This window comes from Hevea brasiliensis, chromosome 11 (genome assembly GCF_030052815.1).
Source record: "Hevea brasiliensis isolate MT/VB/25A 57/8 chromosome 11, ASM3005281v1, whole genome shotgun sequence".
In the NCBI taxonomy this organism is placed as follows: Eukaryota; Viridiplantae; Streptophyta; class Magnoliopsida; order Malpighiales; family Euphorbiaceae; genus Hevea; species Hevea brasiliensis.
The window spans coordinates 11,610,811-11,635,646 of record NC_079503.1 but is presented as its reverse complement, the minus strand read 5'-3'; the positions used below and the strand labels follow the sequence as shown (position 1 = coordinate 11,635,646).

Below are 24,836 nucleotides of genomic sequence, written 5' to 3'. Positions count from 1 at the left end.
CATGGTATCTAGAGTATGCAGAATAAGGAGTGTTGAGATGCAATGGAGCAGTAAAACTGGAAGGGACAGGAAGCTATCTATAATTACTTGAGAATAATAATTGTGTTCATAATTAAGTGGTCTAAATTATACGTTTTTGTGGGCATATTGTTGCAAGATGCTATATTCATGATTGTAGTTAGGATTGTTTCTTTTGACTGCTACAGAAAGGTAACTTGGTCAACGCTCAACACCATATTTTTGGCTATAGTCGGCTTCTCATTAATTTGAAACTAAAGTTAATCCCGTATATGCTGTTACTCCTGAGGTGCCCTACTCCACTTCTACATGACACCGCCAGAGCCCAGTGCAGCCATTATTTGAAGTCTTGTTAACGAATATCTTCCATTTTAGCATTTTTACAGCAATGTTGTTTTAGTTGGTCAATTTGGGTTTCCTCTGGAATTTCAAGCTAAAATTAAAATATTCTGGCTTTGCCCAATTAATCGAGGATTAACAATTTTAGTTCACCATCAGCTGCATTTAAAAAAAAGTATAAATGGGTGTTTAAACGCCCATTTAGACTAGGAATTTAAACCCTACTCCAAGCTCTATAAACCGTCTATATTTTTAAGTATTTGTACTTGCCTGGGTGGGCTAGGTGTGACCTGATATTGATTGTTCCAGATGCCTTCCTCATGTATAAAATAAATGCTTATAAATATGGGTAACCATTGTTTGGAGCTTGGAAATTAGTGAGATAAGACTAGCTAGAGAGGGAGAGAGATGGCGTCTTCATAAAATATGGCATTCGATGCAGATTGCCGATACAGAGGCCTTCTATCTTTGATAACTTTGATATTTGATGAGCTTGCCGCTATCTTTTTTTTTTTTTTTTTCAAGTTATCATCACTTTTAACAATGATATTTATTAGAATGACAAATATAGGATACCGAAAAAATCACCTTATTCAAACCTGAACCTAATTAATATTCTAAAAACGAAATCCGTCATTAAAATTTATACACATCTAAACTGAAACGTTCAAGCTAGAAAAGCTGGGAAACAAACCGTCTTTTCTTCCACCCATTGCCGGCCATCTTATTAGCATACTTGCTGAATGTGGTGGGCATGCTAACCCAAAACCCTTTTTGAGTCCATCCCCTTTGGTTAATAAATTCTTCAGTGTGTTTTTATGTATTTCTGATAATTTTGTATTGTCTGTCTGAATATTTCAGCTGAGATTTGGCAAAGTTAACAAGGATCTTTGCAACACTAATGTTTTTGAGCATTCAGGGAAGTTCTACTCCATTGCTGAAAATCAAATTGCTCAAGAAATTGACATCATTTCCCGTGAAAATTTGGGCAATTGGGATGTCAATGGAGCTTGGAAACGACCTTTTTCCAGCCACCCAAAGGTTCTTGATTTGCAAACATAATGAAAGTCTAACCAGAATACGAAATTTCCCCTCTAATCATCCCTTCCCTTCAGTGTTACAGAGAGCCCCAGGTACTGGAGAACTGGTGATAATTGCTGTGGATGCAACAAAATCTTTCACACAACTTGGAGTAATTTCAGCTGATGGTAAAAGATTACTTCATAAAGTAGACCTCAAAATCAAAAGGTGCATCCTTTGTCATGACTTTGGGTTACAAGGAAGCAAGTCTCAATTTGCCTGTTATATATCATTTGGTCTGCAAGTGTTAATCAGTTAGAATTATATACTAATAATAAGCAATTATTACTCTTGTTTCTATTGCAGTTACAATGTGATGTTGGATTTTCCACTGACAATAGACATAAATAGACTCATTAGAGGAGGCCCGTGAGTCCATATACATTCTCCAAACTTCAATCTTTCAAGAGTTCTGTGATTTGTTTTGTGAAGTAGCTAATCACCACTCAATTAATTTTTAGATTGCTTAAGTATGATAAGACAGAGTATCCAAGAATTGGGTTTATGCCTCGCTATGGTGGCTCTGAATCAATCCTATGGTTTGATGTGGAAACCTGTTGCACACTTCACATTATCAATTGTTTTGAGGATGGTGACGAGGTTAGTAATATCAAACAACATCTGGGTTTTGGGTTTTTATTATTGGGCTGTTATCTGTGAGCGTTAGTGGAAAGGCCATACCCATTTGGGTTTTGGATTTTTTCTTTTTGAAGCTCATTTGTCAATTTTCGAAGGAAAATGGAATTTAAAACCAAAGCAAGTTAAAATCTATTGATTTTAGCAATTTTTTAATGGAACCGAATGCATTCCCCTGCTACTTTATATTCTTCAATATAATATTATTTATATTTTGTCTGTCTTATAAAAAAAATTTATATTTATATAATAAAAATCACTAAAATCACGCGAAATGAATACATTATAGATAGCAATGGCTTGAGTATTTGTTATTAGTTGATCGGATTAAATCTTAATAGGACGAGTTTGGGTAATATTTAATTAAATTTAAGATGAGTTCATAATTAAAAAAAAAACCTATGATGAGATTTTAATTTTAAGTATTGAATATTTATTACTCAAATTCGTTTATATAAATAATTAATTATATATAAAATATATGTTTTTTATAATAATATTTATAAATTTTTATATTCTATTTTAAATAAATAAAATTTATATTATTTTATAGAATTATTAATTTTTTTTAAAATATAAATTATTAATAAAAAATAATTTTTATGTAGATTATTAATTTAACTATATAAAATCAAACAAGTTCACGTAATTAAAGATAAATTTTAATTAAATTTAATATGAATTTGAGTATTAAAAATATTAATCGAATACAAATCTAGAATTGAACATGATGATTTTCATAAGTCTTCTACCGTTGCCATCCTTAATGATAATAATTTTTTTTATTATTTACAGTAAAAAATATTCTTGAACAAGCTTATATTTTTATAGTATCTTAAACTTGCTATAAATAAAATCATGGAATATAATTATATGATTAATTTTACTTACGATCACTAAATTTATTAGTAACTTTCATTAAAATCATTAAATTTCAATGTCCTTTGAAAACCACTAAACTTGTTTTTTGGCAATTGATATCAACTTCTAATAAAATTCAATTTGAAAATTCTTAATTTTCATTTAAATTTAATGAAATAATGTTGGGTTCTAATGAATGTGCTTTGTCTTCCTGAGGATGAACAGGCTGTAGTGCGGGGCTGCTGGTCTCTTGAATCAATCATATCACCAGCTGATAGAGATTTGAAAAAATCTGAGTGGGTTTCAAGAATCCTCTGGCATAGAACTGATCAATCAGCTGAAGAAGAAGAAGAAGAAGCTGTTGATAATTCAATAGACGATGATTTCTGGTTCTGTCGATGCTATGAATGGAAATCTACGATGCACGAAAACAGGAGGCGGGAGCGTTTTCCCATTCTGGAAACGTTGCCTTGCTTGAAACGTTAGGACACGACGAGGAAACATCTCCAATCTGTTTCCATAATTTCTTGAAATAAAAAACGTGTTTTTTTCGCCGAACACGCGTTTCTTTAAAAAAAAAATGGCACCTCCAGAGAAGAAAGAAGGAGAAGGCAAGGAAGAAAGAGGAGGAGGAGGACTTGGCAGGGCAGCGAGCCGACGACGGGTATATATCAATGCTCTGCTCCCTTCCCAATCCGATGCCCTGCCAGTCTGCCTCCCTTCCCTGATGGCATGGCTCTGCTCCTTCCCCTAATCCCGTGATGTATATCGATATCCACGCTATTTCGCATTTGGAGACTTTTTTTTGAAATAATTATTAATTTTATTTATTCAATTTTCACTGTATTAAAACTTTAACCCTTTATTTTCTATATTTTAATATTAATTTTATTATTCTATATATTTATTATTTTAATTATTTATAATTATAAATATATAAATAATCTAATTAATTAATCAAATAATTAATTTTATTATCTTTTCTTTTTTTTAACATTTGAATGTGTTATAATTAGAATTTTCGAATCTATATATATACACATATATTATTTATGTATGAATATATCCTTATATTTTTTATATTTATACATTTTTTCATGTTTCTATTTTTTATATTTTTTAAAATATCATTTTCTCTTGTTCGTTTTTGCGTTTCCTTATGTCAGCATTTTCGTTTTGGTGCTACATAGATGGAAATTAAACTTGAGAACAGGAGAAGTCAAGGAGAGGAACCTCACGGGAACTGAATTCTCCATGGAGTTTCCTATCATCGATGGAGATTTTACTGGGATTATAAATAAATATGCCTATTCTTTATTTGAGATGAAAAAAAATTGAATTTACTTCAGGCTTGCCAAAATTTGGTGGTCTAGCTAAACTAAAATTTGAAGTGGCAGACACCAGGGTAAATAATATAAATCATTAAATTTTTTTTTTCTGATAAATATATTCTAAACTAGAATTTGATTCTGTGAAGCAGGAAGAGATGCAATTTGGAGGGCATATATAAAAGTGGAATACCATAAATTTGAGGAGAACACTTTCTGCACTGGAGCTACCTTCATCTCTAAAGAAGGAGGTCTAGAAGAAGAAGAAGAAGATGATGGCTGGATATTACCAGTTTCATTCACAATGAAGATACTAACACATCTCAAGTAAGTCGATTTTGTAGCTACAAATTAATAAACCAAATCTAGATTGGCTCATAATCAAGAATCTTGAATTTGTTTCATGCTTACATAATTCACCCACAGTTACTCTCGACGTTATTATGTACTTGCATACAACTCTATTGAAGCGTGCTTGTTGACATTTGGCATAAAAGTTAAGCCTAAACAAATGCAAGGCTTGCTCAAGTTGATGGTTTGGGCAAAATAGTTGTAATGGCTTAGGATTGGCCTTAGAGCCGATCTCTGAGTTTGGCTTCATCATTTATTAGCCGAATTCTAGCGTGAGTTGAAGGTTCACGGTGAAAACACTCCAGTTTTGTTGGAGTTGTAGCCTCAGAGTCAGCAAATCGGCAGAGTTGCTTATGAAGCCATTTTGTATAATTCCATAAGAAAGGAAGGAGGATGGATTGACTTTGCCATACTTAATGTTCTCAAAGCAGAGTATGACAGGGTGGATCGAGTCTTAGATGATCACATTTTGGGCCTGTTTGGCATTACTGTTGAAACTGCTGTTGAGAAAATTATTTTTTTAAATATACTAATTAGAAGAATTAAAAAATAATTAAAAAATAAATTTAATTATTTTTAATCATAAAAATATTAAAATAATAAAATAGCTTTTTCTAAACTGCTTTTCTCAACATTATCTAAAATGATACTTTTATTCAAAAAATAAATTCAGGCTCTGAAATTTAATACCAAATAGGGCTTTTACCAATATTATTAAATTTTTTGAGTCTTTTAATAAGATTTTCATTAAAAAAAATTATATAATTACAAATTAAAATTTAATATGTCTCTATTATAATGTTCTAAAATCTGGGCGAAATTAATTTATAAATAAACATGGAGATATAAATGCCAAACTAGCATCTAAACTGATTAGATAAAACTGAACATAAAAATATGCTGCAAACACATGATTTTCTTATTTACTCAATTCAGGAATTCAACAGACAATCTTACATATTAATCTAAATATTAAAATGAATTAATATAATGGATTGTCAATTTTCAAATAAACATATATATATATATATTTCAATGGCTTTCCAAGCCTCCAATCCATCAATACAAAATACAGAGCAAGCCAATTAAATGAAATAAATAATGCCTTTTTAAAGGTTCAGGTATCCATCCCTCAACACTGACAAAAAGTCAAAAGATGCTCCTTCACTTTATTACGCTCACCAGCAGGTTTAAAGACGAGAAGGATTGTTTATATTTTTCTTTTCCACCGATTCAATCGAAGTGAATAATATAGTATATAATCGAAATTGAATTGATAATATTTATGGTAAGTTTTGATTTTATATATGGGTGTTCGATATTAGAATATATTTATATAAATATTTAATTAAATATAAAATATATTTTTTATAGTAATATTTATAAATTTTATATTTTTTATTTTAAAAAACAGAATATAAATATTTTATAAAATTGTTAAATTTTTAAAATATAAATTATAAATAAAAAATAATTTTTTTAATTATTTATTAAAATATATAAAATTAAACGTGATTAAGATATTTTTCAGGTAATAATAATAATCAGATTTATGATAAATTTAAATAATTAAAAATAAATTTTAATTATATTTAATATAAATTTAAATTTTAAAAATATTAATCAAATTTAAATTTAGGAAAGGAGATTTTCGCTCAAACTCTATTTGTTGCCATCCTATTACTGTGCCCATATACTCCCCAACAATTCTTTATATTGTGATTAAGGAAAATAGAGAAAACACTAATTAATATGTAGCTCTTTAGGAGAATTAATATTTTCACATAAATAAAGAAAAATAGAGTAATAAAAATTAATAATAATGAAATATTTATTTTATAATACATAATAATAAATTTTCATGTATAAAAATAAAAAAAAATATTAATTTTCACATTTTTAATTGTATAAAATGAAAAAAAAAATTTATTTATAAATTTATATTAATAAAAAATATAGAAGATTTAAAATAAAAAATAATTAAATTTAGAATTAACAAAAATTAAAAACGAATACTTTACTATGAAGAATAGATTTCATAGCACATATATATATAAGATTTGAATTAATAATATAGATAAAGTATATAAGAAAGTGTTACCAGCATTTTTAAATTTTAATATATTATATTAAAATTTATTTTATTATATCAAAAATAAATTATTTATATCAAATTAGAAATTTTCAAATAAAAAATGTTTTTCTTTGGTGTCTAGTTAATAATTCTAATATGGTCAAGGAATAAACCTAAGTTAATTACTTAATTAATATTTTTTATATTTCTTTGTCTTCTCCCTAAAGGCTAGAAGCCTAAAACCGCTCTATGTATATACAAAAAATAAGAGCTCTTCTATTTGCTTGCTGTGGACAATCAATTTGGAATTATTGCTCTCTAAATTCACTCTATCTTTTATCCAAATGGTATATTTTTATAGGATAATATTTAGGTGTGATTACTCAACATCAAAGTTAATTTAAATAAAAATAATTGAATAATTAAATAGATAAAATGAGAAAATATTTGAATAAAATCTAACATTTAATTACTTATTTGGTCAATTTTATTTGGACTTGAAATGATGCCAACTTAAATTAATTTATTTGAGAATTATTTTAAACAGAGAAAAATAAAAATAAATATCATGTACTTGCTAGTTTGGCACATGTGTCCATCATCAACCTCAAGATACCTTGACTTTGATAAGAAAAATAAATCCCAATATGCATATTAATTATTGCATGCCTTATGGTAGATAATTAAATATTATATTTATAATTTTATTTAATTATAAGTATATTTTTTTTAGTTTAGATAAGATTAATGTGTATAAATATTTCTTGTAGTCTCATCCAATGCCAAAGAGTTGGTTCAACTAACGTGGTTTATTTGAATTTTTTTTTTAATTTTAATTGAGATTCAAATTTAAAATTTTATAATTTAAGATCACTTTAATAATATAACTTAATTAAAATTTATTGATTTTATTGAGTCTTATTTAAATCGTTTATAGGCTATAAGGTTTCGAGTTCAAGAACGGATGATTGTTTTAAAAAAAAAAAAAATCTTATCCCTATATATTTTCTCGTGCTTCTGCTTCGTAACAAAGCAAGGCAAAAGGATCAGGAGGAAAAAGATGCCTTCTTCATTACATTCGGCGGCATTTCAACTGAATTGTTCTCTACACAAGCGTTCCTTCTCAGAAAGATTTTATCATTTCAAAACTACTGATCCCTCCTCTATTCTCAAGGTATAGTAATTTTCATCTCTCTCTTCATAGGTTTGTCATGATCTTGATTCTTGTTCCAGTCAATTCTTGGAGTAATTCTATTTGAGGTATCAGCAGCCATTTTCAAGAGATTTGCAGCTACTTCCTCTGCAAATTGATGTCTGCAAAACCATCAAGAACACTTCTCTGAAACTGTTGGATGCTTTTGTTGATTCCTTTTTCGAGTTTGTTGACCAGCCATTGCTCCCATCGCAGGTACGAACTAGTTTATTTCCTTGACATTTGCTTCGATATTGCATAGTATATAGATTTTGTTTCACAGGCTAATGGATCCTATATACACAAAACCATTAAATTGCAGAGCAACTTTGCTCCGGTTGATGAATTGAAGGAGGCAGTTGTTGTCAGCAGCATTGAAGGAGAGATTCCATATGATTTTTCGGAAGGTGTCTACGTAAGAAACGGTATGTTTTTTCTTAATTATCTATAATGCCTGCATCCAACACAAGCTCTTCAATTATTTGATGATGACAGGCATTGATCAGTTAACAATTAATTGGTATATTATTTCCTTTAATTTGTATCTAGCTTCAAAACTACTGGACAATACGCTAGTATCAGACATAGAACATTGGGTGTACTGGCTTAATGGATGGCTTCTTTTGTCAATTTTATTAAAAAGGACCAGTTAAGGACACATTTATTGTCAGATAATATCTGTTCATTCATTGAAATGGTGAAAAGCCCAATGCATTCATTGAAACCCATTGAAGCAACCGGATCGTGATTCACTATGATATGCAGTATGGATATGAGACATGCCAAATTTTATAATTCACAATATAATAGAGTTGCTGTTCACTTAAATGTATTATTTAATTTGTCTTGAATTATATGCATGAAAAATATGAAATTTAAAAAAATTATTTTATAGAATTTAAACTATGAAAAAGTCAAGTAATAAAAGTAAAAAAAAAAATTCAATAACCCTAATTCACCTCAATTTAATTTTTAATTTATTGTAATAAAGTTTATTTTATATGCTAACAGTAGAAAATATATTTTTAAGTGTTCTATTATTCTTCTCTTGTAATCTTTTTTTTTTTTTTAACTTATTTTTTATAGAATTCGCCAATTCAAGTGTTTCGATATGTTAATATATATGCTGCTAACTAATCTGTAGATATGTAATTACAGGAGCAAATCCTCTTTTCGGGGGACTAAAATCGGCGACTTCTATATTAGGGAGGTCAAGCCACATTTGGGTAGAAGGAGAAGGAATGCTTCATGTTTTATATTTTGATAAAGGTAGTGATGGAAACTGGACTGTTGTCTACAACAACAGATATGTCGAAACTGAAACGTTCAAGCTTGAAAAACAAAGAAACAAGCCATCTTTTCTTCCTGCAATAGAAGGCAGTTCAGCAGCAGTAGTATCAGCTTACTTGCTAAATCTGGTGGGCACGTACTGATCCTGAATTTCTCATTCAAATTAAGTACTAAATTTAACGTTTCACAGAACCCAAATTGGTGTCATTAGCTATCAATGGTAGACATTATCATCTAATTAATATCATTTTGACTGGAATTTCAGCTTCGATTTGGAAAAGTTAACAAGTACATAAGCAACACAAATGTTTTCGAGCATGCTGGGAAGTTCTACTCTGTTGCTGAAAATCACATTCCTCAAGAAATTGACATCTTCACCCTCAAAACTTTAGGCAACTGGGATGTCAATGGATCCTGGAATCGACCTTTTACTAGCCACCCCAAGGTTCCTGTCTTCACACAATAGAAAAATATTACCAATGATCTAAAGTTTTTAAAGTTACTTAACTTGCTCTTACTTTTTCTTTTTGATTTTACAGAGAGCACCAGGTACAGGGGAGCTGGTTGTGATGGGGGTGGATGCTAAAGAACCTTTCATGGAATTGGGAGTAATTTCTGGTACAATTATTAATGAATAGCAATATTTAGAACAAGTGTTGCACAATCATATACTTTGTTAACATTTCCAATATTCAGCTGATGGAAAGAGAATGGTTCATAAAGTGGATCTCAAATTGAAAAGGTGTACCCTTTGTCACGACTTTGGAGTTACACAGAGGTGAGTTAAGTCCTGTAGTTATTGGGTACTTGTTCTGTTGTACTTGCCTATCTACTTCATCGTAGCCTTAGTTTTCTGAAGAGATTCTATTATAGAAATGAATTTGTGTTTCCAGGTATAATCTGATCTTGGATTTTCCACTAACCTTGGACATATACCGACTCATTAGAGGAGGCCCGTGAGTACAGAAATGTATTTTTCAGTGATCAAATAAGAAAAAAAATTTATTATTTCTTTTACAAGTCATGGTTGATATGTATATATGCAGGTTAATACAGTATAATAAGGAAGATTATGCAAGGATTGGGATAATGCCTCGCTATGGTGATGCAGACTCAATACAATGGTTTGAGGTAGAACCAAATTGCACATTTCACATTCTCAATTGTTTTGAGGATGGTCATGAGGTAACCGTTAGGGAAATATTTTTTATAATACTCAACTCAACTCAACTCAACTAAGCCTTTATCTCAAAAATTTGGGATCGTCTAGATGGATTCGCTTTCTCCAAATGCTCAGATTATGTAATGTAAATTAACGTGTTTTCATGGCTATTTGAGTATGAACAGGTTGTAGTGTGGGGGTGTAAGGCTCTTGACTCAATCATACCAGGACCTGATATGGGCTTAAATAAGTTCGAGTGGTTTTCAAGGAGGTTTAGACATATAGAATCAGATATTAATACTGCTGAAGATGGATTATTATTTTATCGCTGCCACGAATGGCGATTAAACATGAAAACTGGAAAGACTAGAGAAAGATATCTCTCAGGAACGGAATTCTCCATGGATATGCCAATGATCAATGGAGACTTTACAGGAGTTAAAAATAAATATGGCTACACCCAAATTGTTGACTCTGAGGCCAGCTCTATTTCAGGTGATAGTTAATTATCAATTTTGTTCTAACTCTCATGCTTGCTGTATTTATGTGGGTTATTGCTTAAAATTATTGATTATTTCAGGCATGACAAAATATGGAGGTCTAGCCAAATTATACTTTGCAGAGTCAGAAAACAAATTTGATGAGCTGATAAAGGTGGAATACCATAAATTTGAGAAGAACACCTTCTGCACTGGAGCTGCTTTTGTTCCTAAAAGACCAAGTCTTGAAGAAGATGATGGTTGGATCATCACTTTTGTTCACGATGAAGATACTAATGTGTCTAAAGTAAGTTCGTAATTTGTAGATGGAAACTAGTCATATTTCGATAATATTTCTGACTTTTTTTCCCCTGCAGGCTTGTATAATTGACACAAAGAAGTTCACCAGTGAACCAGTTGCCAAAATCACACTGCCATGCAGAGTCCCGTATGGTTTTCATGGAGCTTTCATGCCAATTCCATTCTCAAACTTGAAAACACCATAAGATGTACAAGTTCCCATAAAATTTGCTCCTCTGATCAGCTCTGTAAGGAGTAAATCCCATGTGAATACCCCTTTGGATAGGAACGGGGAGACCAACATCTACACAAGTGAAAAGAATCATTGTAAAATTTGATAAAACAAAGGGAATGTATTTCTGACAAGCTTCTCTCTGTAACAAAAAAAGAAAAAAAAAAGAGGTAAAAATAAAGAGAACGTTTTAATAACAAGTTATAGGCACTAGAAATAGTGAGCTGAACACTCCACTTTATCAAACACTGAATCATACCTAAATACATAAAAAGGAGATAACTGAATGCCAACATTTTAGGCGCTATCTCCACTAGTGAAACAACTCAAAAATAATCTTTGTTCCTTAAGACAAGGACACATAGCAACAACTAGAAAACTGAATTTGACTAAGTTAAAACAATAGTACTTAGACCCTTGAATAAAGTAAATAAACTTAATAATTTCTGCATTATACTTTAACACTCCCCCATAATGTAGAAATTTACAACCCCTAACATATTGCTTAAATACTCAAACTTTGCTAAAGGAAGTGCCTTTGTAAATAAATCCGCAAGCTATTCATTAGTGTTGCAATAGGCTATCTTATTACTCCCATCAGCCACTAGCTCCCTTATGAAGTGGTATCGAGTTTCAATATGTCTAGAACGACTATGGTGCACTGGATTTTTTGTCATAGAAATGGTTGACTAGTTGTCGCAAATGATAGTTGTTCCACCTTCTTGCTTTTGCTTCATATTATTAAGTATTCACTGTAACCAAATTGCTTGACAAGCTGCTAAAGTGACAGTTATGTATTCAGCTTCTGATAAGGATAGGGTAGTAGGTGGTTGCTTCTTTGAATTCCAACAAATAGCACCTGAACCAAGATAGAAGACATAGCCGAATGTGTATTGTCAAAATAACCACACAACTCAAGATTGTTAGCATTAGAGTATCAAAGTCCATAAGAGCTAGTCCCCTTCAAATATCTAATTAGCCTTCTAGCAACTTCATAATGGATTTTACTTGGGTTTTGCATGAATCGCGACAAAAGGCTTGGTGCTTGCATAATATTTGGCCTGGTATTGGTTAGATACAATAAACTACCAATCAAACTTTGATAAGTATGGCCATCAATTTTGTTTTCCCCATCTTCTAGACTGAATTTCTAATTAGTGTTGAGTGGAGTCTTCACTGGATTACAATCTTGCATTTGAAACTTTACAAGTAGATCTTTGACATATTTCTCTTGAGAGAGAAAAATTCTAGCATCATTTTGCGTGACTTCTAGCCCTAGAAAATAGCTCTTTAAACCCAAAACAATCATCTCAAACTCATTGATCATTGATTTTTTAAAATCCTCCATTAAAGCAAAACTATTAGTGGTATAAATCAAATCATCCATTTATAAACACACAATAGGTACCTGATTAGCCTTTCCAGTTTTGACATACAAATTTGGCTCACTTGCACTCTTTTGAAAGCTAAGCTTACTGATGTGTCCATCGATCCTTGAGTACCAGGCCCTTGGTGCTTGCTTAAGGCCACACAACGCCTTCTTGAGCTGATACACCATATGTTCTTGCCCTTTAACTTCATAACCTGTAGGTTGATCTACATACACCTCTTCATCCAAAAAACCATTCAAGAATGCTGATTTTATATCAAATTGATAAACATTCCACTTATAATATGCAACAATATCCAAAACAGTTCTAATGGTGTAAAATCTACCCACAGGTACAAAGGTGTCTTAAAAATCAATACCTTCTCGCTGCATGTATCCTTGAGCAACCAGTCATGCTTTGTATTTCTGTATCGAACCCTCATGTCTCAATTTGAGCTTGTACACCCACTTTAAATGAACTGTTTCTTTGCCATTTGGCAAGTTAACAAGTTCCCAAGTGTCATGCTTCTTCAAGGCTTTAATTTTCTCATCCATGGCTGCATAACATTCTTTTATCTGGACTGCATCTTCAAAATAGCTTGGTTCTTGAGCTGATATAAATTGACACCCATCAACCTCTTCATAGATTTCCTTTAAAGAATGCCATTTTCTTGGTGTAATTGATGAAGAGCTTAAAGGTGTACAGCTATGGGAATTTGTTGAAGTTGCTGGAGATGATGAACTTGGCAGAGTGGAAGGTGATGAGTTGTTGGAGACGATGAACTTGGCGAAATGGAAGGTGATGAGTGAGAATGTTTATCATTTGCTAGAAATAATTCACTATGTTCTTGGAAATAATCTGAACAACCTTGCTCATTAGTCCAATCCCATGCACTTTTCTTATAAAAAACAACATTATAGCTAACAATTAGTTTATTAGTCGAAGGATCAAACTAGCAGTACCCTTTAGTTTTGGCACTATAGCCAACAAATGTGCATTTGATGACACATTATCACCAAGTTTATGCCTTTTTTAAGAAAGAATATGAACATATGAAATGCACCCAAAGACTTTAAAATGCAATACCTTTGGCTACCACCCATGGCAAGCTTCAAAGGGTGTTTGATGGTATAGTGTTGAAGTTGGACTTCTATTGAGAATGTAGGCTATCGTGTGTACTGCTTCCGCCCAAAAACACTTAGGTGACTCCTTAGCTTTAGTCAGACTCTTTGCCATCTCCACAAGACTTCTATTTTTTTCTCTTGGCTATAGCTAGCTGTTAATTGCCTTTGAATCTCGAATTCTGCACAAAAACTATCAAATTCTTTTGAAAGAATTTCACCACTGCGATCTGTCCTTAAAATCTTCAAGGTATGGCTACTTTTCTTTTCAATACAGCTCTTGAACTTCTTGAAAAAAGGTAGCGCTTTAGATTTTTCTTTAGCAAAGTAGACCCAGGTGAACCTACTATAGTCATTAATAAAGACAATAAAATAAGTGTTATTGTTGAGAGAAGGGATTCTTATTGGGCCACAAACATCTACATGCACCAATTCAATGGGTCTTGTTCCTCTTCTAGCCTTTCCCTTAGAAAAATCCTCTCGATGTTGCTTTCTAAAAATACTGCTTTCACAAATTTCTCTACTGCCTTTAATTTGAGGCACCCATCCACCAAATTTTTATTAGATAAATTATATAAACTTCTGAAATTTAAATGCCCATACATATAGTGCCACAACCAATTCTTGTCATCCAGAGAAGCTTTAAAAACATGTTGTCTACCATCAAAATGAAGAGGAAATAAGTTATTTTTGGTCATTGGCACTTTGAACAATAAATTCTTCTTCCTTGAATTAGAAAAAACAGCATAAGACATGTCCTAAAAAACAAGTGAATAGCCTTCTCTAACAAATTGACCCTCACTCAACAGATTAGAGTCAAGATGCAGAACATAGAGGACACTTTTAACGCTTTTATTGTCAGTTGAGTTAATTTGCACATCATCTTTACCACGTGCTTCATGAACCATGCCATCTCCCATTTTCACTATGGTCTGAACTAATTTTTCCATACTGGCAAAGGCTTCTAAGTTTGCTGTAGTGAATGTGACACCCACTATTTATGAACTAGACATTTGGAGAACACATCGTCTGAGAATAACAAGCAAGAAATAAACTCTTATTTTCATCATTTGCATCTTGTTCAGCGAACTTAGCATGCTTTTCATGCTTTTCTTTTAACCTACAACACCTTTCAATATGGCCAAATTTGTTACAGTAATAGTATTGAAATTTGGGAGGTTCACCAATTTTCTCTTCGTCCTTGTGATTCTGATTTCGACTGCCAAAATGTCCACCACCTCTGCCACCTCATTTTCCACAATAGAAATGACCACCAAGGCCTCTTCTACTACCTGCATTATTGCTTCTGCTACTGGATTCATTGTTTCTATTAGACAGCTACAGCTTAGAGTAAAAAGCATTTTCCATTGCTCCTTGATCATCATATCACTTCAGCCTATTTTCATAGGATTGCAAGGATCCCAATAGCGATCCCAATAGCTCATCAACAGTCAGCTTATTCAAATCATTTGCTTCTTCAATGGCTGCCACTATATGCTCATACTTCTTAGGCAAACTCCTCAAAAATTTTTCAACCACTCTTTGGTCAGACACATTCTCATCGTACTTTCGCATTTGATTAATAGTCTCTGACAGCTTTATGGAAAAAGCTTCAAGAGACCCGCCATCTTTCATAAAAGAACACCTAAAATTTCGTTGAAAAGTTTGCAACTTGACAATAAGTACCTTTGTAGTACCTTGATAACATTTTTGAAGCACTTCCCATGCCTCCTTTGCCTTGGTGGCTGATTCAATGCGAGAAAAAATAGCTTCATCTACAACTTGTTGAATGAAGAAGAGAGCTTTTGCATTCTTCTTTTGAACCTCAGCTGAAGTTTCATTATACCCTTTAGATAACAACTCCCATAGATCTTGAGAGATAGTCATCATTTTTGTGCTCCAAGCATCATATCCATTGCCTTTGAAGATAGGAATAGAAGGAATTGATGGATTGATACCAACGTTGCTGTAGGCCATGGGAACTCAACCAAGCTCTGATACTAGGTGATAAAACAAAGGGAATATGTTTCTCACAAGCTTGTCTTTGTAACAACAAAAATGGAGAGGTAAAAATAAATAGAACTTTTTAATTAACAAGTTATAGGCACTAAAAATATTGAGTTGAACACACCACTGTATTAAGCACTGAATCATACTTAAATACATAAAAAATAGATAACTGAAGGCCAACATTTTAGGCACTATCTCCACTACTAAAACAACTCAAACATAATCTTTGTTCCTTAAGACTAGGACACATAGCAACAACTAGAAAATTGAATTTGACTAAATAAAAACAATAATACTTGGACTCTTGAATAAAGTAAATAAACTTAATAATTCCTACATTATACTTTAACAAAATTTTCAAAGTAGCCACCATAAATTTCATTTCTCATCCACCTGTGCATGAGCCAAGTACAAGAAATCATGCTTTGATTTGCTCACAGATCCATTACTACACAATTTGTCTCACACAGATGAACAGAAAATCGTCTTGATACCTTTTGTTAGTTAAGAGGTTTATCTATTGAAAAGCTATATATATATATATATATATATATATATATACATATATAAACAATAATATATTAATATTTTTGTTGAATATATAAAACGGTTTGATTAATTGGCCACGTTTATATTTTAATGAGGGGATTTTTTCATTATTATTATTTCCCTGACTTTATTTTAGGGAAAATTTGATGTTAAAGAAATACTAACAAAATTTTTTTTATAAATTTTCTTTTATACGCTTTCTCTACCATTCATTCAAATTTTATTCTGTACAACCTAAAGTATATTCTACAAGTTGAATATTGTTTGTTATTGATATATGTTTTTTTAATTTTTTATTAAATTGTATGAGAATTGATAAAATAAAATAATTGAAAAATAAAAATTTCATTCAATAAAGAATTTAAATTTATTAAGAAATTCAATTAATAAAAAGTTAAAAAAACTACAGTTAAATTCAAAATTAACATGCCTTTAAAATTGAATAATTACTTATAGAATATATTTAAAATTACATGAAATGAGGAATTGGACTAAAAATAAAAATATTTTAATATATACATATATATATATATAATATTGCAAGCATTTCTGAAGCCATAATTTTCTTGTCTCCTTTCAAAAGATATTTTTAGGCCATTAGAATGAAAAAAAAATGTATAGGTTTTGATTTGATTGGATATTTGATTCCAAGGGGCAATTTTTTTTTGAAAATATTTATTTTATTAAAAATTTCAGAAAAAAATTAACATATTAGGTTCAAAACTAACTCAAAATCAATAAGTCTTCCAAATACACTCCACTTAAAACCTAAATGTTAAGTGAAAAAATTTAAAAAAACTTAATAAAAAATAAAATACTACATAAAAAATTCAAAAACTCAAATCAAACAGAGTAACTAGCATATAAAATAGCTACTCTTGCCAACTTAATTACTAGAACACAAGGTCTACATATTAAGCGAGAATGATACCATGTAAAATAATCAAAATGGATGTAGCCAGCAAATGGCTATATTTGCTTTTGAGACGTTGACCGAAGTCTTGTAATCTTGGAGAAGACATAAAAGAATGGCAACGAATTCTATATAGAAGGAATTTTGATATATTTCTATGTTTATCTTATGTCTTGCCATTTTCGGATGAAAAATGTTAGTAAGAAAAAAAAAATATATTTAGTATCCTAGTATTATTATTATTTGTTAGTTGATTTTTTTATTATGAAAAATAAATTAATTAATTTTTATAATTTAATTTCATTAACTAAATAGTTTATTCATTAAAAAATTATTTTTTTTTGTCAATAGTGCTAAAAATGAAAAGATAATGTTACCTTATAATTAATTTATTATTTCTCTGTCTCTCTCTCTCTTCTTTCTATCTCTCTTTCATTTCTTTCTCTATTTTTGTGCCTCTCAATAATGTGCTAATAAATGTGTTTAAGAGAGGGTAAATTGGACAATTATTGATTTTCCTTGCTCTTACTTGAAGTTTTAAGAAAAATCATTGCAAAGCATACTAATATATGTGTCTTGAAAGTGTATAAGATAAGAAAAATGATTCAAGCAAAGTTGCCAACAAGAAATAAAGATATAACTAATTAAAGAATCTTTTGTTTTAATACCATGTAAAAGCCAGTCTTGCAACTCAATAATCAAACTGCTTACCTACAACTTGCTTAAAAACCCTTTAGATAAACCAAGCAATTATTTAACCAAGCAACTTGGCATAAATATATCAAGCAATTAAATTAAAGTGCTGGAAAGTAAAGAATTAGAGAATAGCAAATACTAGAGTTTATAGTGGTTCAGCTTTCTGTAACCTACATTCACTCCTTAAAGAATTCATTTGAGAATTTCTCTCTGCTATTGATCTGTTTTCATGGGCAAGAAACAAGCTTATTACATCAACAAGCTTCACGGGTGATGTTCCAACCTTTACAAGGTGTTTCCTACACTCACTTTCCTTCAAGCTTCACAAAAGTGATTGATCAACCTTTATAACAACAATTTATAACTTTGCTTTTTGGTTTAATGTCACTCTCAACTCATAAATATACAATAAAGAAGCTAATAAAGATTAGGGAGAAGATTTGCCAATAATATACATAAAGAAGGGTTAGCTCAAAGATGAAGGCTTTTAAAAGAATTTAAGAAATTTTGCTGAAGTAATGCACTTCATTTCATTCATTCCCCTCTTATTTTAAGTGTAAATGAGGTCTGTACTATTTGTTTAGGGATTAAAAAAAATTAATCGTTAAAGCTCTCAAAAAGTAAAACTAGACGTGATTTAATTTGAAAAACTAGCTGTTAGCTAGCCGTGATTTTATCTTGTAGTGTCCAGAGAAAAACCTATTAGAATGCAAATAATATGCTAACTAAAATATACTTCTGTGTTTGGGAAATGATGTAAAATCAATGTGCATTGGAGAGATTGCTCATGCAAATGCTCCCCCTCAAAATATCCATAATCTTTGTATCCAACATAAATCCATTGATGCAATCCTGTTTTGAGGTTTCATAGCAATAAAGTTCAACAATTATCCACATTGCATTGCCATAGAGGCACATTCACTATATAGAAAAAAGCTAAAGAGAAATTTCATTCAATATATTATAAGCGTTATCCAAAATATTTCAAGTTATATCCAAAATATCCATTTTTATCCTCCCTTTTGTCATCATTGAAAAAGCAACCAACCACACACATTGGATAAAATTTGAAAACAACTAGAACACAAAAGGCTAAAGACATCTGAGAAAGAGCTTAGGTGGATGTGTTTTGAAAAAAAGTAGGTTGGGAAGAGTCCATGCTCTGATCCTCTCACTCCTTGGAAACTTTCTTGCATAATTTGGTCCAGTGCTGGTGATGTTTTTATCCTTGTCCATGTGACTTTCTTGACAGATGGTTCAGGTGCTTTGACATTAACATTCTCTAGCAATATCACCACGCTTATTATAAAATAATTTTTTAAATAAATATATTTAACGATGGAGAAATAATTTTTTAATTAATAATTTTTTAATATTTAAATAATTTTTTAATTTTTAAATAAATATATTTAATGAATCAACATTTTTTTTTCCATCTTCAATCTCTCTTTTATCGCGTTAATGTTAAGCTATTGATTTGTCTTTGATGATGAACATTTTCCTGCTCCCCCTTTTTTTCTTTTTCTTTTTTTTTTTTAAAAAAAAACAACAATTTTCCATAAAAATAAAGATATGGCTTTGAATACCCGATTATTGTGCATTAATTATAGTGTGACTGTAATTAATATGTCTTGATGCATGCTGTTATATATTTTAAGGTATAATTTATCCATATGAAGAATCATAACAATGAAAATCACATTAATTACACATGTAGAGCAGCTTTGCTCCCATTGAAGAAATTATGGGAATTGTGAGATTAATTGCATTGAATGGAAAAATCCAATAGATTTTCCAGATGGTTATAACTATCGCCTTGACATCTGTTATTTTTATGTGACTTGAATTTTGGATATTTTTTCGTAGACCCAAATTATGATCAGACCCGAAAGCTTTGTGCTGCGATCCGATTGGGATAAAAAGTGAGATCTGTGATGATAGCGGAGGGCACGAGCTGATAGAGTTGTGAGATATTCGGAAAACACACTGAGATTAGAATTTGAGAGTTGTGAGATAATTGGGAAATACACTAGGGTTAGGGTTTGAGAGTTCTGAGTGATTGAGATAAAAAGTGAGATCTGTGATGGTAGTGGAAGGCACGAGCCGATAGAGTTGTGAGATATTCGAGAAACACACTAAGATTAGAATTTGAGAGTTGTGATATATTCGGAAAACACACTAGGGTTAGGGTTTGAGAGTTCTGAGTGATTGTATCTTGTTTTTTTCATCATAGTGGAACTTTTTCTCTTGTCTTGCCCATGGACATAGACCTTACAATTGAACCATGTTACATTCTGTGTTATTCTTCTTCTCTTTTCTATACTGTGTGATTGTATAATTTGTGTGTGTACCTTAGATTTGCGTAGTTGTTAAAACAATATCTAATAAGAGAGTAACCAATTCAAGTACACCATAATTTTTAAACAATATTAAGGTCCCGAAAATCAATTTAACTCTCTTCTTTTGTCAACCTAAATGGCCAATTAATTCAAGTATAAATTCAGGGGTAATACAAACAAAAATTCAGCAATAAAATCAAGAACAACCAACACAAAATTTTCAAAGAAAAACTACTTAAATTTGGAGGAGTAAAAACTAATGGGAATATAAAAGTTCATCGCTAGCAATTAATAAATTAAAGGCACACACCAATTTCTCACCACATAAATTATATAACCTCTCACCACAGCCTACCATTATTACTAAAGAAAACAACTAATGAGAGCTGAAGAAATATCACCAAAACATAAAGGAAAAATGTGGGCCTAAATGCTAGGCTATAAGTCTCTAACTCCTATCTCCGCCATTCAAATTGAAGAACTAGATGTGAGGAACTTGTAGATCAAATTTGAGCTAAATCCACTGGCAAATGAACTCCCAAACTCCAAGAATATATAAGCAGTCTAATAAAAAAAAAGCCACATAAAAAATCTAAACATCACCTTTCTCTCTCTCCGTGTGTGGTTATTTTTCTCTCTATTTTATTCTTTTTGTTTCGTTTTTATATGTAATAAGTAGGATTTTTCACAAAGACAATAAAATGCAAAAACTAATGGCATTCATAATTATACCATACACACGTGGACTATGGCCATCCTCCCACATTGGAGGTAAACTCAACACAACAATTCTCCCCCTCTAGACTATGTGGAGGGAATTTTCATCCTAGAACTAAGACGACAGGCCTCAATCTTCTCCTTTGAAAGTACCTTTGTCAACATATCCAAACCGTTATCATCATTAGGAATTTTTTTCAAGTTGCCATGACTTTGAGTTCAAGACATCTTTAGTCCAATGATACCTCACATCAATATGTTTTGACCTTGAATAGAAAGTAGAGTCCTTTGCAAGGTGAATAGCACTTTGACTATCACAAAAGTGAACATACCGATCTTGCTTGAAACCAAGATCTTTAAGGAATTTCTTCATCCATTACAATTCCTTACTAGCTTTTGTAGCTGTAATAAATTCTATCTCTGTTGTAGAAAGTGCAACACACTTTTGCAATCTTGATTGCCAAGCGACAACTCCCTTTGTAATGGTAATCAAATAACTTAATGTAGACTTAAGAGAATCAACATCTCCTACCATATCTGTATCTGTAGCTAACCAATTTATGTTCTCATTCCTAAAGGAAAGACTTATTCTAGTTTTACCTCTCAAATACCTCATGATCCACTTTACTGAATTCCAATGTTTTCTTTTAGGATGGATGAAATGGAGGAGTGCGATGGGTGTTATGCAACCACAATAACCCTCACAAAGTAAAAGGTAAATTCCATACAATTGTGGTCAAGCCAGTTATGTTGTATGAAAGTGAATGTTGAGCATTTGAAGTACAACATATCCATAAGATAAGTGTGGTAAAAATGTGAATGTTAAAATAAATATTTGGAATTACAATAATGGATAAAATTAGGAATAACCACATTTACCAGAGATGGCATAAAGCACATATTGGGGATAAGATGAGAGAGTGTCAATTAAGATGATTTGGTAATGTCCAATGCAAAGAATCAAATGCTCCTACACAAAAATGTGATAAATTAATAGTAAAAGGAGTGAGGAGAAAAAAGGAAGATCTAAATTGACGTGGAGGGAAGCAGTATAAAATTTTTTTACAATTTTTGAATATTGATATGAAACTACTCTCCAACATAGTTGAATTATAAAAAAGAATCCATATAACTGACTCCAACTAATTTAGAATTAAGACTTAGTTGTTGTTTATGGTTTTTTTTAAAGAAAATAACCCAGTTTTAAATCAAATCAAATCAACTAATATCAATCTAATTTAAAGATGATTTTAATCAAACTAATTTCAATCTAATTTTAATTCTAAACTAGGCTATAATCGATTTATAATTGTGAGAGTCTCCATATTTTGGCAAGAATAGTTCTCTAATCACAATAGTTGAGTACTATATATATACATATATATATATATATATGTATATATATATATATATATATGTATATATATATATATACATATATATATATATATATATGTATATATATATATGTGTATGTGTGGGCATAAAAAATTGTCTCATATTGCTAATTAGGTGATAGCGGTATTCTAAAAATGAAAGGTTTTGGATTTATGTTTATTTATTTATTATTTTTATGGTAAAAATTGTAAAAATTATAAATTTCCAGTAGTAATGATTATGATTTAATTTGAAATTAGATTGGTCTAATTTAGATTCAAATCGAATCAAAATCAGACAAATTCAAATTGATCAAAACTAGTCTTGAATCAAATCAAAATTAATTAATCATGTTCCAAGCAAAAAATTGATTTTTCAATAAAAAATTTAAAAAATTTCAATCGTTAGATTTATCACAATAAAATTAAATCAGATCGAATTAGAATTCATATTGAGGTCAAAAGTAATATTGAGATGGACCTTTGATCTAATCCCAATTAGTGCTAATCCTTGAATAAGATGTTAGTAGTATGCCCTAGAGCATGTCATTTTGTATATATCTTGTACATATCTTATTAATAAAAGATAATTTCACTTTTCCGTTTATATAATACATTTATGTGTAATAGAAAAGGTCCATTGATATTTTGTTAAAAATTCTATTATTAAGTTGTTAAGAATATGAGTGACAGTATTTCTAGTACAAAGTATCATAAATTGGTTCACAATCGAGGATACTTCACAAAGGACATGACTTATCCAGAAAGATTGTAATCATGTTTGTTCCCAAGGTATTTATATGAGATATAAATAAGATGGAGTGGTGAGTCTCATACCACATAACAAACATGATAGGTACTTATACATGATGAGTAGGCCGAACCAGTAACGCATATGACAAGCACATAGAGTTTACTCTTGTCAATGCATTGTCATATATCACGTCAGTGCATGTAATATTTAGACCTGAGATAGCACAGTTATCTTGTATATATGTGGTTTGAGTTTGATACTGCTTTCATACTTGTACTGTGTATGGGTATATGAGCATATGTTGGCTCCTACTAGTTATATATGGAGATAGGTGTTGATCAAGATGGAATCCGTTACCTTAAGTAAATAGGGATAAAATCCTATATTCATTTAATTGTTCTTGATGTTTCAAGTTCCTAGCTAGGATAAACAGATTTAGTCAGAAAAGAGTTTCTAACAAGAAAATCTAATTAATTAAGAATTGGAATTAAAAGAGAACATAATGTTCATAGCAAATGGGGTTTGACATTAATCATGACTCCAGCTTGAATTGGGATTTTATAACGGAGAGATTCTAGTGCATGGTAACATATGATTAAAGGTTCATTTAAGGTATTCCTTATTACTAATTAGGTGGCCATGGTATACTATATTAGGTGTCAACCATGATTTATGAGATGCCTGAAATGATTTAAAGAAATCATTTACAGTAAGAAAGAGTTCTAATGATATTAATAGTTAATATCATTTCTCATTGCCAATAAGTAATGAGCCTAGTGAGTCACACATCTACACTAGCTAATCACTATTTAAAATGTGATTTAATTGATTAATTAAAGAGTTTAATTAATTAATTAAAAAGGTTTGGTTTGCAATAAGATTGCAAAGTTCGTAGCATAACTTGAAATCAAATTTAAGTTATTGGATGTATAGTATAAATTAAATTTATATTTAATTTAATTAAATATGAATTTAATTATGAGAAATTAATTAATGGAGATTAATTAATTAATTAATTTATATTTGATATAAATTGATTTAAAGAGGAGAAATTATAATTTTGGGTTGAGAACTCAAATTAAAAAGTAAGGGCAAATTGGTCTTTTCACATGGTGACATGTGGCACCATGAGATGGTGACACATGGCACCATATGATCTTGCCACTTGTCTTCCTATGATGGAAGACCACATATCATGATTTAAATAGAGCTTGACACTTGCCTTCATAGGATTAAATCAAATAATAACAAGATGGGATCTTGTGATGACATGTGGCAAGGGAGTTAGGGTTTGACCTAAGTATATAAAGAAAAGTTATAAAGAAAAATCAGCCACCTCTCTCTTTTCTCTTATGTTGGACGGCAACATGCTCTCTTCCTCTTCTCTTCAATTTCTCAATTGATTCAAGGGAAAAACTTTGATTTCCTTTTCAATTAAAATTATTAGAGAGTGTTTCTAACTCTCAATACATTTATACAACCTTCACAAAGCATAAACCCCATCTCAAAATTGATTGACAAGGCTTGAGAAGCCAATCTAGGGGCTGCCATTACAACTTTGGTGTGTGCTTGTGGTAGACAAACTAGAGGGATAACATTTGGAGTCCTAAGAACATCCTAAGAGGCTTCAATTGTACATCAAGAGGTTA

The 24,836-nt window shown here is 30.8% G+C and overlaps 2 protein-coding genes across 3 annotated transcripts; both read left to right on the top strand.

Moving 5' to 3' along the window:
* Nucleotides 1-850: 850 nt before the first annotated feature.
* Nucleotides 851-2,233, top strand: LOC110653047 (carotenoid 9,10(9',10')-cleavage dioxygenase-like). 2 transcript variants are annotated; one of them, XR_009141169.1, is made up of 4 exons: nt 851-1,398; nt 1,473-1,605; nt 1,744-1,806; nt 1,899-2,233. XR_009141169.1 is itself a non-coding variant. In XM_058129466.1 (3 exons), the coding sequence occupies exons 1-3, from the start codon at nt 1,259-1,261 to the stop codon at nt 2,095-2,097; spliced, it is 609 nt and encodes a 202-aa protein (XP_057985449.1). In that variant the 5' UTR covers nt 851-1,258; the 3' UTR covers nt 2,098-2,233. The 2 variants fall into 2 exon arrangements, 1 of the variants encoding a protein (XP_057985449.1); XM_058129466.1 differs by having other exon boundaries at nt 851-1,605.
* Nucleotides 2,234-7,693: 5,460 nt separating this feature from the next.
* LOC110667102 (carotenoid dioxygenase carX) lies at nt 7,694-11,476 on the top strand. Its single transcript, XM_058129465.1, has 12 exons — nt 7,694-7,861; nt 7,958-8,095; nt 8,202-8,304; nt 9,038-9,297; nt 9,435-9,614; nt 9,709-9,787; nt 9,866-9,947; nt 10,063-10,125; nt 10,216-10,354; nt 10,517-10,826; nt 10,912-11,117; nt 11,188-11,476. The coding sequence occupies exons 1-12, from the start codon at nt 7,748-7,750 to the stop codon at nt 11,314-11,316; spliced, it is 1,803 nt and encodes a 600-aa protein (XP_057985448.1). The 5' UTR covers nt 7,694-7,747; the 3' UTR covers nt 11,317-11,476.
* Nucleotides 11,477-24,836: the final 13,360 nt, after the last annotated feature.

Bases quoted from the DNA above. Each gene is read 5' to 3' on its own strand.
- LOC110653047 (XM_058129466.1), top strand. From the start codon at position 1,259: ATGTTTTTGAGCATTCAGGGAAGTTCTACTCCATTGCTGAAAATCAAA. The intron at 1,606-1,743 runs GTGCATCCTTTG...TTTCTATTGCAG, and splicing joins GTAGACCTCAAAATCAAAAG to TTACAATGTGATGTTGGATT. The intron at 1,807-1,898 runs GTGAGTCCATAT...ATTAATTTTTAG, and splicing joins AGACTCATTAGAGGAGGCCC to ATTGCTTAAGTATGATAAGA.
- LOC110667102 (XM_058129465.1), top strand. From the start codon at position 7,748: ATGCCTTCTTCATTACATTCGGCGGCATTTCAACTGAATTGTTCTCTA. The intron at 7,862-7,957 runs GTATAGTAATTT...AGGTATCAGCAG, and splicing joins ATCCCTCCTCTATTCTCAAG to CCATTTTCAAGAGATTTGCA. The intron at 10,355-10,516 runs GTAACCGTTAGG...GAGTATGAACAG, and splicing joins GTTTTGAGGATGGTCATGAG to GTTGTAGTGTGGGGGTGTAA.